The sequence below is a fragment of the Chlorocebus sabaeus genome, chromosome 1 (genome assembly GCF_047675955.1).
Source record: "Chlorocebus sabaeus isolate Y175 chromosome 1, mChlSab1.0.hap1, whole genome shotgun sequence".
Lineage (NCBI taxonomy): Eukaryota > Metazoa > Chordata > Mammalia > Primates > Cercopithecidae > Chlorocebus > Chlorocebus sabaeus.
The window spans coordinates 57,472,544-57,485,978 of NC_132904.1; the positions used below are offsets into that span (position 1 = coordinate 57,472,544).

Sequence of the window (13,435 nt, forward strand, 5' to 3'; positions counted from 1 at the left end):
TGTACTTCCTGGACATCATACTGCCTGCTGCATGTGTCCAGTTCACTGACTGGGAGGGTGCTTCAGCAGCAACACACATCAAGGGCAGATCTCCTTGAAGTCAACAGAAGTAAGAGGAAGGGGCTGAGAATCAGTGCCAGTTGGTTGGGGGGACACCTGGCCTCTCCCTCTCTCTTGGCACCAGCTTTTCCCAAGGTCTCATCAGAATGTTTCCCTTCTACTGCCGTGTCCATTTTTTCATGGTATTTTAATTTACTTCTTTATCCTGGAAAAGACATTGGAGAATCCCCTTCCCCCAAGTTAAACGAGACAAGGTTGTAGTTTTTCAAAAGGAGCATTTACTAGGAAACTAAAGGGGAACCAAACAGAATGCAAGAGAACAGAGGCAGAGTTGCAAATGGGCTGAGGGAGTTCAAATTTATTACCAGCCTCTGGCCCCAGCTGTACTGGCTAGGCAAAGCTTTCCAGACACAAAGCCACCTGCCTGCCACGTGGACAGTCCTCTTTGCCTGCTTGCCCCTACATAGCCACCTTCTATTTCATACCAACAAAGCAGTTGCATCCTCATTAGTATCCCAAGGCTGCTGGCTTTCTGGGCAGGAAGCTCCTGAGGTGGGGAACAGTAGGCACAGCTGCCTCAGGATCTCCAGCCTAGGCTCCCATTGCCAAGGACATGTCAGAATTTATTGGGATGGCTGCCTGATACCTATTGAAGACAGTTTTCTTTCTCTGGGACCATTCTTCTGGGCTCATCTGCCTAGCTTTACAGACAATATTTCTGCTAACTATCCTGGTAGTGCTAGCCCTTTATGTTTTGGTTCTAAAACCTGGTACGGTGGCGGATGTCTGAATGAGGAAGGATGAGCAGAGGGGAACCTTGAGCAGAGGAAGCTGAATTTTCCTTATGGCATCAGACATAGGCAGAACCTTGGATTCTCTGAATCCCAGTGGGTGGAAGTCGATCAGAGAAGTGAAGCTTGAATGTAATGACACTGCTTCCTATAACCAAAGGCCTATAGCCTTCTTAGATCTGCCATCAGAGTAGAGCTTCTTGTACAGTACTAGGCAGCTGGGGCAATGAGAACTTTCTGAAGACGTGTAACGATCCTTCTTCCACCCAGTTAGTTCCATGATGAAATGTTAATTGAAACAAAGATAATGAACTTTCCGGGAAGGTAAACTACAATCCAACTCTGGATTCTGCTGCAAAGAGATTGTGTGAAAAGAAAAATATTATTTTGGAGTAGTGGTGCAAATGTGTGGGTGGGGTGCCTTGCACCTATAATGGGACAGAGATGACCATTAGGTAACAGCCCCCAGTCCTCCCAGGATATGCTGAGGCCTTTGGTTTCATTTACAGGGAGGCAGAAGCAATGAGGATGAAGCGCATAGCTGGCCATTGGTTGGCAGACTTGGTCAGGAAGGAAGCTGAGTAATGAATGAGATGCCTGGGGAGGGCCCTTGACCTTCACTCTTACAGGTATCTCCATCCCCAAGTGCTGTGAAAGTGATGTATGTGTCTGAAGAGAGAAGAAAGCCTCTGTGTGTGGTTGCCCAAGGCTAGGACTCTGGGCCATTGCATATGGAAATACCCCAGAAGGCACTCAGGCCAGAGAAGCCCAAAAGCTGTGCCTTTCTCTAGGGAATGGCTGTGTTCTCTCTCCATGATCTCATCTTACCCCTTTTTGTTTGAGATGGAGTCTCGCTCTGTCGCCCAGGCTGGAGTGCAGTGGTGCGATCTCGGCTCACTGCAAGCTCTGCCTCCCAGGTTCACGCCATTCTCCTGCCTCAGCCTCCTGAGTAGCTGGGACTATAGGCGCATGCCACCACACCCAGCTAATTTTTTGTATTTTTAGTAGAGACGGGGTTTCACTGTGTTACCCAGGATGGTCTTGATCTCCTGACCTTGTGATTCGCCCGCCTCGGCTTCCCAAAGTGCTGGGATTACAGGCGTGAGCCACTGCACCCGGCCAATAATTACTTTTCATTCTAATAACATTCCCAGTTGAAAGGAAGTGGCTGCTGGTTACTGAATGAATAGTGTTGGGGGTCTCTGATTCCTCAAAATCTGGTTTTAGCAGAAAATAGGGCCATGTTGATACTAGTACTCACTACCATGTGCATGGGAGGAGGCAGTGAATTTGCTGTGAACTAGCCCTCCTTGCACTAGATTTTTTTTTCCAGGGAACAGCTTGCTTGTCCTATTATTCTCTTGGGGCTCTTCCTTGCAAATCTGCAGCACTTTTGGGGCACAGTTATTTTCTGGAGACAGTCATTAGCTCAAAGGTAGTCATGTGTGAATTGAGATCTGCTGCCTATTTAGCACCTGGATATATTTTTAAATATTCTGTCCTTCCAGGGCATTCTAGAAAATAATATTATGTTAGAATAACAATTTCCAGGGCAGATGCTATGTCCTCATCACCAAAGCCTTCATATGAAACACTGAGTCCTGGTACTCTTGGTACTGTCACTATATCTATCATTTATTTTCATTCATAGTCCAATCTTGGTTCTTGGCATGAGAGACAGGCTACCCTGCAGCACATCACCTTGGGCCACCTGCAGAACGTGGCTGAACCATTCAGGTTCACCAAACCCGGTCTGGAAAGAAGGCCAGTTATTGCTGTGGTTACAGCTGAGCGTTTGGTCACTGAAATTGTCTGGGTGTTGCTGGATGGAAAAAGTTACTTAAGATCTTTGTGAGATGGTTGTCCTATTGTGTCCTTGGCGCAAGCAGTCCTCTTACCCATGGTCATCGTTTCTGCAGGAAGAAAAAACAAAAAAATAATTTGGCTTTCATTCATACTTTCTCTCTCTCTCTCTCTCTCTCTCTCTCTCTCTCTCTCTTTTTGGGATGGAGTCTTGCTCTGTCACCCAGGCTGGAGTACAGTGGCATGATCTTGGCTCACTGCAACCTCCGCCTCTTGGGTTCAAGCAATTCTCCTGCCTCAGCCTCCCAAGCAGCTGGGATTACAGGCACCTGCCACCATGACTGGCTATTTTTTGTATTTTTAGTAGAGACAGGGTATCACCATGTTGGCCAGGCTGGTCTTGAACTCCTGACCTCCTGATCTGCCTGCCTCGACCTCCCAAAGTGCTGGGATTACAGGCGTGAGCCACCGCGCCTAGCCCATTCATACATTTTTAATGTGCATCAAACAAGTGCCAGACATGCTAATAGATGCTGGGGATATAAAGACCATAAGTAGGACACTCACACTGCTTTCAAAGGGCTCACAGATGGAGAAATTACAATGTGAGAAGCTGCATAGAATACTGCAGGGGCAATGAGAGGGAGAAAGTAACTTCAAAGGGATTGAGGAGGTCTACAGAGAACATTCTGAAGGATGAGTCTTGAGGTAGGCCATTTAGGCTCAAGAGGAATCCCTCTGGAAAGAAGGAAGAAAGGTCACTTGGGGTAGAGAAAAGAGACTGTGCAAAGGCAGAAATGCAATAAAGGGCATGGTGCATTGAAGGAATCATCACAATTTGGTGTGACTGGACTGTAGTGCGAGGAGTGAAGTGGTCGGAGGTAAGGCTGGTGATGTGATTTAGTTATGCCCCCACCCAAATCTCAACTTGAGTTGTATCTCCCAGGCTTCCCATGTGTTGTGGGAGGGACCCGGGAGGGGAGGTAATGGAATCATGGGGGCCAGTCTTCCCTGTGCTATTCTCGTGATAGTGAATAAGTCTCATGAGATCTGATGGGTGTATCAGGGGATTCCACTTTTGCTTCTTCCTCATTTTCTCTTGCTGTTGCCACATAAGAAGTTCCTTTCACCTCCTGCCATGATTCTGAGGCCTCCCCAGCCATGTGGAACTGTAAGTCCAATTAAAGCTCTTTTTCTTCCCACTCTCAGATATGTCTTTGTCAGCAGCATGAAAATGGACTAATACAGCTGGGATGGAAAGATGAGGTCTGAGTGGTGCAACATCATTCCTTGTCTCCAAGATGTGAAGGAGGGGCTCTCTTAAGGAAGCCCCAGACTTAGACTAGCAGTATCTCTTGTGTTTCACACTCAGCCCAGCATTCAACTTAATTTAAACTCAGGGCACCTGCCAGCACAGATTAAATGTAGTTATACTGCGGCTATACAGAGAAAAAACTGAAGTGACTTCTATGGATATAAGAATAACAAAATTTACATATAAACTATAGAAGAGTAGCAACCATTCTGACACTGAAATTTATGGACTTCCTTTCAGGGATCAAAAGTTCACATGTGAGGCTATTACTTAAGGGACGTATTAAAAAGCAGTGGGTTCACTGCAAAGGGAAACCATGTTTGATTGTGACCCATGGCTTTGAAGTGTGTGCATGAGTGCGGGTGCACACACACATCTCTGGGAAAGGGGTATTTGTTTCTGCATCTAGGAAGAAAGCATGAATGATATTTGTCTTAATATTGTGGTTCAAATATCAGTTTGCCAGATCAGCTGCTACCCTGGAATAGCTCTACTTTCTAAGCCACCACCTACGTCAGGCCTTTGGTTCCTTAGCCACTCTTTCAAACTGTGAAACCCATACCCATATCAGTTTGCCAATTCCTGAGTCCTTTCTCATCAGAGAAGGCAAATTGTTAATAGGCTCAGTGCCACCAATGAATGTGATCTGGAATTAAGTTGTGATGGTATTAGCCAATATTCCTTCATTTTTGGGTACTTACTGTATGCCAGGCACTGGGATATAGACTTTACAAGTTCTTAAAAGACCCCTTGGCATTCTTTAATGGAGGATGCAGAGTTGTAGAGAGACTAATTTGTGCAAAGCAACACTGTGACTAAGGGTCAGAGCTAAGATTTAAACCCAAGACTTCTAATTTCAAAGTCCAAGCTTTAGCAATTATGTCAATTTCCTCTGTAGGTCCAGTCCACATTTCTGATGTATTAAAAGTACCTTATCTGCCTTGGCTTTCTAGACTCTAAATCTAGCCAGATTAGCTGCCTTTAAGAAGCCTAGTCCAAACTAGTAGCATACAGCAGGTGCCATATCCCACCTGTGGTTTCCTAGCTGCTCATCCCATTTCTCTGGATTCCCCCAGCTAGTGACATGCATATGTATCTTGTTTGTCCCCTCAGTTCTGTGTACAACCTCATTTTTCCTTGTTTTGGCCTAGTTTTACCTCTTCATTTAAGCAGTTCCTTCAGAATGCTTTGGGTTTAGCTCTCCCAAAGTACCCAGCCTTAGGGAACACCTCTGTACCTGATTTCTTATGGCCTGTCTAAAGCCTCCTTAGAGGTCTAGGCTGCAATCTCAGCCAATTTTTTACCAGTCCCTATACCCAGGGATACCACTAGCAGAGGCATTGTTGCCAATGGCCAAGTCATAGCATAGCTCCGACCTGAACTCCATAGCTGGACTTTGCTCATTTGGTGAATTTCCATGTGCATGCAATTAGCCAGTCAAGGTCAGCCTCTGGAAATATGGCGGTGTGGCCTACTAGTCTACCCCTTCTTAAGATGCAGTCCTTCAGTTGGGTGAGTTTTCTGGGCTCTGAATCTTTTCCTCTTCTGGACAGTGCCACTAAGGTCCTAGAATGCTTATGAGCTGGGACCGAGCCCACAAGATGACAGGGTTAAGGAGTTTCAATACATCTGGTGGCGTGGTAGGGTCATTGCTACCAGCAATCTTGCAAGAACAGCCTCTTGAAAACAAACTTATTCTAGGGAAAGTCAAGTATACAAGTTAGGTCTGAAAAAGTTGTCTCAGGAGAAGACATGAGTAAATTTTGCTGTTGTTGCTCAGCCCCTTTTTGTCTGGCTTCTGTTGGGGGAAAACTAGAAAAACTCAACCAAATCAAACAAAATAAGCAAATTACACCTTTCCAAACTCCTATAACCTAGTGAGCTGTTTTTCAGCTAAACATTTTATAAAACAAAATGGGAGAAAAGATTTTTCCGTAATTCAGAAAAGCATTGACTCAGTGGGATTTTGGTGAGACGAAGGTGGTAGAGACTGAGGCATCAACACCAGAGACTGTAACGGTGGTTTAATAACTATTAAGCATAATGCTAGCCTGGCTGGTTCCAATGCTGGTGCCAGCCCTATTTCCACGGGCAGAAGCAGCAGTGTCCTTGTTATGAGACTTGGTGGGCTCCCAGGCAGTACCAGGGGTTTAGAAGGTACCAACAACTCCAGTAGTATCAACAGGAAATAGTGGTTACAATCCTATCTGAACAGAGGAGATTTTAAGTGAATTCAGTTGTCCTGAGACATAAGGATCTAATTTGAATTAAATTGAATTAAAACCAAAGATGAGAACTGTCCTAATGAAAACTGTAATGTGAAGTGACATTTCGATCACAAAAATGACAGCTGATATGAGACAGGCCATTGAAACAGACCCCAAATTAAGAACATGAAAAGACAGAGTGAAACATTAGATAATATCTCTCTGTGAATATGAAAATGGGACTTTATTACAGGAAGTACCTAAGGGCTCTGAACTAAGAAGCTTGTCAAAAATGGAAGTGATTCTTATTACATGATTTAATCTTATATGTACTTAATATTGTTAAACTTACATTTAAAATTTTATTTAAAAAGCACAAAAATCTCAGGATTTTGTTGACTGTTTATTGCTTACCACAGCTTTGCAAATATATGAAGATTCATCATGCTCTGCTGGTTTAGAATCTGATTTTGTTGACTGTTGCTTAGCACAGCTTTACAAATACGTGAAGAATTATCACTCTCTGCCAGTTTACAATCTGATTAGCTTTCTGTAAAGAGGACATTCTATTTTTTTTTTTTTTTTTTACTTCCCCTCTCCCTTTTAAGAACAAGTGTGTTAAAGAAATAAAGCAGTATGAATGTGACTATCCTGCCTTTCAGGAGACTGGGTCAGTAGCATGGAGAATGAAAGAGTCCATTTGGGCAATAACTACTATTTATTGATTGCTTAAGCACTAGCTCTATCCTAAGAGCTTTGCGTACCTTATCTCCTTCATGCCTCACCTCAACCCTCTGTGACAGATATTACAATTACAGTTTTACAGTGAGGTAACTGAGTCTGAAACAGGCCAAATAATAAAGGTAGTAAATGGCAGAGCCAGAATCTGCCACCATGCTTTTATGGATTCAAATGTATGCTCTTAAGTACTATGCCCAGAATGGTAAATTATTGTGCTTTGAATAGTAACTCCACTACAGCACCTTTCTAAAAAGGATTTGCAGGCCAGAAATGAATTCTGACCAGTCCGGACTTCATAGGAGAGTGTGTTAAGATTCACTGTCAAGTAGACCTTGAGGGGAAAGGTGGCAAATGGTGTGTGGCATGTGTGACATATAGACTGTTATTTACTGAGAGGAGCTCATTACAAACAATCAAGAAGCAAAGGCTACAGTGAAGGCACCATTCAGAAGGTAAGACAAGGACTGTCATATTTTTCAGATGAGGTGGCAAGATAGGAAATTACTACAGGGCCAAAATTACTATACCTGATGAAATAAAGCGGAGGATGTTTGGAGTTTGTTACTTCAAATTAATATTCATTACATGTATTCATCATTCAACAAACATTTATTGAGTCCCAGGCATCTGTGCTGAGCAATAAGAAAACAAAGTTAGGCTCGGCGCTGTGGCTCACGCCTGTAATCCCAGCACTTTGGGAGGCCGAGGCGGGTGGATCACCTGAGGTCAGGAGTTTGAGACCAGCCTGGTCAACATGGTGAAACCCTGTCTCTACTAAAAACACAAAAATTAGCTGGGTGTGGTGGTGGGTGCCTGTAGTCCCAGCTACTTGGGAGGCTGAGGCAGGAGAATCGCTTGAACCTGGGAGGCAGAGGTTGCAGTGAGCCGAGATTATGCCACTGCACTCCAGCCTGGGCGACAGAGCCAGACTCCCTCTCAAAAAACAAACAAACAAAAAAACACAAAGATAAATAATGCACATCCTATTCTTGAAGGGCTCAGTGTGGTCAAAAGAAGACTATAGAATCAAGGATGAAGAGAAGGAACAGAGAGTAAAAGGACGTCTCAGCAGGAAGCTCTGATTGTGACTACTATGTGGGAGTGTGTGTCCATAATTCCATCTACCCAAATCAGGGAATAGGAATGATAAAAGTTATAACAAAAAATTTGATAAGGGTGAAATTGGAAAGATTCCAAGGATATATGTGATGCACTGGGTTACAAAATAAAATTTCATTAAAAAGCCTAGGATTGTCTCCCACTGACAGTACAGCAAGCAGAAGCCAACCAGAAGAAGAAACTTGCCTTATTAATTCATAGCTCTGGTAAAATTCCCCTGTGAGGCAACCAATGCCCCGTCCCATGTCTGTGCACAGTTATTCTACCTCTGCAATTTGGAACTCAGATCTCTGGTCATCTGTAATTCCAATTCCTAGAAAGAACTCCTAAACTGATCATTTTGTTCCTATTAATTAGAAAAGGAACTGTGACACAGAAAGGTTTAACAAATAAGAACTATAAATGATGCTTTTTTGTAAATTTTATTTATTCAAGTGCAATACACATCTTGTTATTTCAATTTTTCTTTTGTTTTTAAGCTAAATGCTTAACAATCTGATATACTAGAAAATTATAAAATTCATGATTTTGATGGACATATTTAGAATAACTTAACTAGTTAAATTTATAGTCACCATTTAAATGCTTAGGAAAATCTATTATACTACATTTATAAAGCTTATTTTTAAGATGTTGAAACGCTTAAGATAATTTCACCTAAATGTATAAGATTTTATTTATTAGCATTATAAGAGTTATGTGATTGAGAACAACTTTGTTTAACAACTGCATTAGATGTTTGGAGTGTTTAATATAATCACATTTTAAATTTATGATTTTAGTTTGAAATATTCACAGAAATTTAATTAGTCAATTGCTTAAACAATGCTTAAAAATTTAGGAGAATTTTACTCACTGGATTTATATCCTTTTCCTTATTGAAAAATATTTAAGAGAATTTGATTAAACGTAAAATTGGTGTTTAAAAGTTTAGGAAAGTTTAATCTGTTAAATTAATGAGCTAATGAGAATTTAACAAAGAACAAGTGAAGAAAGTATTATTTCAAAATAAAATTATTAGATCTATAATCATTATAACGGTTAACATGTAGAATTTGGTATATACTATTATAAGAATATTAGATATATTATTACTCCTTACCACAATTCTCTGAGGCAGGTACTGTTATTCCTATTCTACAGCTGAGAAAATCAAGATACAGACAAGTGAGTAACTGCTTTATCAAGTGTGTTAGTTTCTTGGGGTTGCCATAATGAAGTATCACAAACTGGATGGCTGAAAATAACAGAATTTTATTGTCTCACAGTTCTGGAGGCTAGAAGTCTGAAGTCAAGGTACCAGTGGGCCCATACTTTCTCTGAAGGCTCTACGGGAGAATTCTTCCCTGCCTCTTCCTACCTCTTAGTGGTTGCCAGCAATCCTTGGCTTATAGCTGCATCACTACAATTCCTGCCTCCATTGTCACATGGCAGTCTCCTGTATGTCCCTCTATATCTTTATATGACCTTCTTATAAGGACACTAGTCATGGGATTTGGTGCCTACCCTGATCCAACATAAGTTCATCTTAACATGTTATCTGCAAATAACTTATTCCAAATAAGGTGACATTCTGATGTTCTGCGTAGATATAAATTTTGGGAGGACACTATTCAAACCAGTACCCCATAGTCACCAATATCCAGCATATTGATAAGCCCAATGTCAGTTTGTAATCCTCATTTTGTTTACATCTTATTTGTCACATCTGGGCATTCCGTCTTTCTGGAAAAAATTTCTTTCTTGCCTTCGAGGATACCACATCCTCTTGGTTTTCTTACTATTTCAATGACTTGCTCCTTCTCAGTCTATCAATTTCTCTTCTTTTCTCTACCTTTAAATAGAATGTCCCAGTTCTTAGTCCTGGGACCTCTTCTCTTTACTATTTGTATCTCATCCATTTTTATAGCCTGATCTTTCTCTGGAACTCTAGATTCCTGCATCTAACTGCTATTTTATGTTTTCCTATGGATATCCAATAGTTGCTTCAAACTTATGAGGTCCAACTCCTGATCATCCCACATAGGTGCTCTACCTGCAGTCTTCCTGAGCTCACTTAATGGCAGCTCTGTCTTTCCATGGTCAACCTGGGAATCATCCTTTACTTCTCTCTCTCATACACTACAGAAAACCCTACTGGGTCTCCCTTCAAAATATACCCAGAATGGAATCATTTCTCACCATGTTCCCTGCTTCTACACTGTCCAAGTCTCTGTTATTGCCATCTGGATTATAGCAGTAGACTCCTAATGGGTATTCTCATGTCCAATCTTGTCATTATCTAGTCTATTCTCAACACAGCAGCAGAGAGATCAGTGATTACTTTGGTCACATCTCTCTTAAAAATTGCCATCTTGGCAAATGAGCCAAAGTACTTTTAAGCTCTACTGGGTTCAGGTAACCTGAACTCTACCCACTGTTGCCTTTCTGATCTCATCCCCTACTTCTTTCTCTTTTTTCTCTCCTGCATCCCCTACATTGCTCTCCTCACTATTCCTCTTGTGAACTTCCTTAAGACATTTGTATTGGCAGTTCCCTTAGCCTGTATTTCTGCATGGCCACAGGGCTTGCTCCCTCATCTCCTTCAAGGGTTTGCTCAAATATTCCAATTGTTTGTGAACCCTACCATTACCTCCATTAAAATTAACCCCCTGTAAAAAGTAAAAAATCTATATCACACTTCTGATCCCCATTACATGCTCTATTAAATTAAATTAGTTAATTAATTAATTAATTTTTTGAGATGGAGTCTCACTCTTGTTGCCCAGGCTGGAGTGCAGTGGCGTGATCTCGGCTCACTGCAACCTCTGCCTCCCAGGTTCAAGCAATTCTCCTGCCTCAGCCTTTTGAGTAGCTGGGATTACAGGCAGCCACCACCATGCCTGGCTAATTTTTGTACTTTTAGTAGAGAAGGTGTTTTGCCATGTTTGTCAGTCTGGTCTCAAACTCCTGACCTCAGGTGATCCACCCACCACAGCCTCCCAAAGTGCTGGGATTACAGGTATGAGCCACTGCGCCCGGCCCTATTTTATTTTTCATAGCATTTACCTTCAGTATAACATAATATGTCTGTGTCTCCCACTAGGCAAGTTTCACTAGAGCAAAGATTTTTGACTATTTTGTCCCTAAAAATGTATCTTCAGTACCTATAGTAGATATTCAATCAATATTTGTTGAACAAATAAATAAATGCTTGAAACTTTCCATTTCCTTCTGCAAAGTGATTGTTTCAAAGGAAACTTGCTTGACTTACTTGCACAGAATTCTTACAATACAGCAAATGATGCCATGAAATGAGGCACCTTGAAAGATTGCTGGGATAAGCTGACAGCATGGCAGCCAACATAGTGACTCCAGGCTTGCAGGAGTTCTGTGCTTTCTGGAGGAAATGGTCATGGGTTTCCCACCCTGCCTTTTAAACTAAGGTAAGTCTCTTATAAAGACCTTTGTGAGAACTGTTTGAGGCTTCATGCCACTGCAAATCCACCTGAGATGATGACTGGGACCTTCATTGCCATTGTCTTAATTCTCATGGGTGTTGACTTGCTTTCTGGCATTCAGAGTTAGCTCTCAGTTACTTTGGTGCATTAATAGGACCACTATGCCTGCAGATTTGAAAAAAAAATGACACGTAGAATTTGTCTAAGAAATCAGTAAGTAAAACTTGTAAAAATCATTTTACAAGTTGTAAGATAGAAGAAATTGAAATTTTATCCAACAAGAACTTATTCAATGCTGAATTTGTGCCAGGCATTTTGCCAGGTGCTTGTTATACAATGATGAATAACACTTAGGCCCATTCTCAAGGAGCAGTGGGAGGTGCTGGGGATGACACACACACAGATAACATCAAGTAGCACAAAATGCTATGTCAGGGGCAGGCATAGGGTGCTAGGAGAAGATAGCACAGACGAGAAATATTTAGCTCATACCACAGGATCTTCAGAATGTTTCCTGAAGAAGCTGACAACTGATTAGATGCTAAAAAGACAGGCTGGATCTAGCCAGGAAAAGAGGGGTTGAAAGGACAACATAAGAAAAAGTTAAAGCAGAAGCAAAGGCATGGGGGTGAATAGAAAGCATTGTGTGAACCACTAGCAATTAGGTGTGGCCTCAACATAAAGTATAAGGAGGAGATGGAGGCAGAGTCTCAGAGAACCTTGAATGCCAAGGTAGGGAACTCAATCTTGATCTTGTTCGGAATGAAGGGCAATTATTGAAGGATTTTTAAGTGGGAGAGTTACATGCTCAGATTTGTACTTTAGTACTTGAAGGAGTGTAGAGGTTGGATTGAAGAGCAAATAGGAGAGTCAGAAAAACAGAATTGAGTGATAGTATGGGATCAGCTGAAGCACCCCTCTTGCCTTGACGGATCCCACTGAGCCTGACCCTGTAGAATTACTGGTGAGTGAAGATGGGAAGGAGGTAGTTGGCTTCGGCACTTGAGAACTCTAGGTGGCAGGTTCCAAAACAGGACCGGGGTGTTTAAATTTAGCATTTCCTGAATAGGGACCAATGGAGCTCTGAAAAAATAAGTCAAAAATATAAATACCAAAGAGATAATGAATGAAGAGTCATATATCTATCACCCACTCTCAATTGACCCTAAACTTTAGTGATCAATAAAATGGACATTAGATCTGTTCCCCTGTGACCTTGACTTCAGGATATCACCATTACGACTTATGGAGGGTGGCCATTTTCTGGCTAAAGAGCAAGATCCCAAGGTCCTCTAGTTCTCATTCCCCTGACATGAGGAAGACACCGGAGGGAGGTATAAGCAGACTGCTGTGTGTACAGGCACCTTGCCTCTCTCCTCTGGATGCCTCCACCCACTGTGAGGAGCTGTGTGCAGACTGCACCTTGTCTTAATCCTCCCTTGGGTACTTACACACTGACCAGCCCCCTCCTGCCTCCTGACTATTGCACACTAGAAACTTCAGAGTTTGCAATGATCAGAGAGCAAAAGCTCAATTGCCATGTGTAGTAAAGGTCTGCAGTAAGCCCAAATCAACTAAATAGTCAATTCAGTGGGCACCGACAGACCCTATGCCCCAGACCTAAAGGAGTCCACATCAGGAGGGAAGACAGATGTATCTAACTAACTACAAAATAAAAACGAGAGGTGATAAGTGGTCAATGTACAATCAAATACAATATAAATACAATCAAACTATTAAGGGAGTACTTCATTCCAAATGGGGCATTGCTCACTAGAGACTTCATGGAGGAGGTGGCACCTAAAATGAACCCTGAGGATTATGTAGGACTTACAGACAGTGGGTGACTTCCTTCTTGGGCATCTGCTGGGATCAGCCCCATCTGACTGGATGGTGATACTTGCTTTAGCAGACATGACCCAGGGAAAGGTCATTTTTGCTCAGAATTTACACAGGCCA

The 13,435-nt window shown here is 42.1% G+C and overlaps 1 protein-coding gene across 4 annotated transcripts in view; it reads right to left on the reverse strand.

Moving 5' to 3' along the window:
* Positions 1–403: 403 nt before the first annotated feature.
* SYT9 (synaptotagmin 9) overlaps positions 404–13,435 on the reverse strand; it is a 221,877-nt gene continuing 208,845 nt past the window's right edge. For all 4 annotated transcript variants that reach the window (XM_008008133.3, XM_008008152.3, XM_008008160.3 and 1 more), the window contains one exon: positions 404–2,764. In XM_008008133.3, the coding sequence (XP_008006324.2) occupies positions 2,763–2,764 (2 nt within the window). In that variant the 3' untranslated portion in view covers positions 404–2,762. The remainder of the gene's footprint in view (positions 2,765–13,435) is intronic.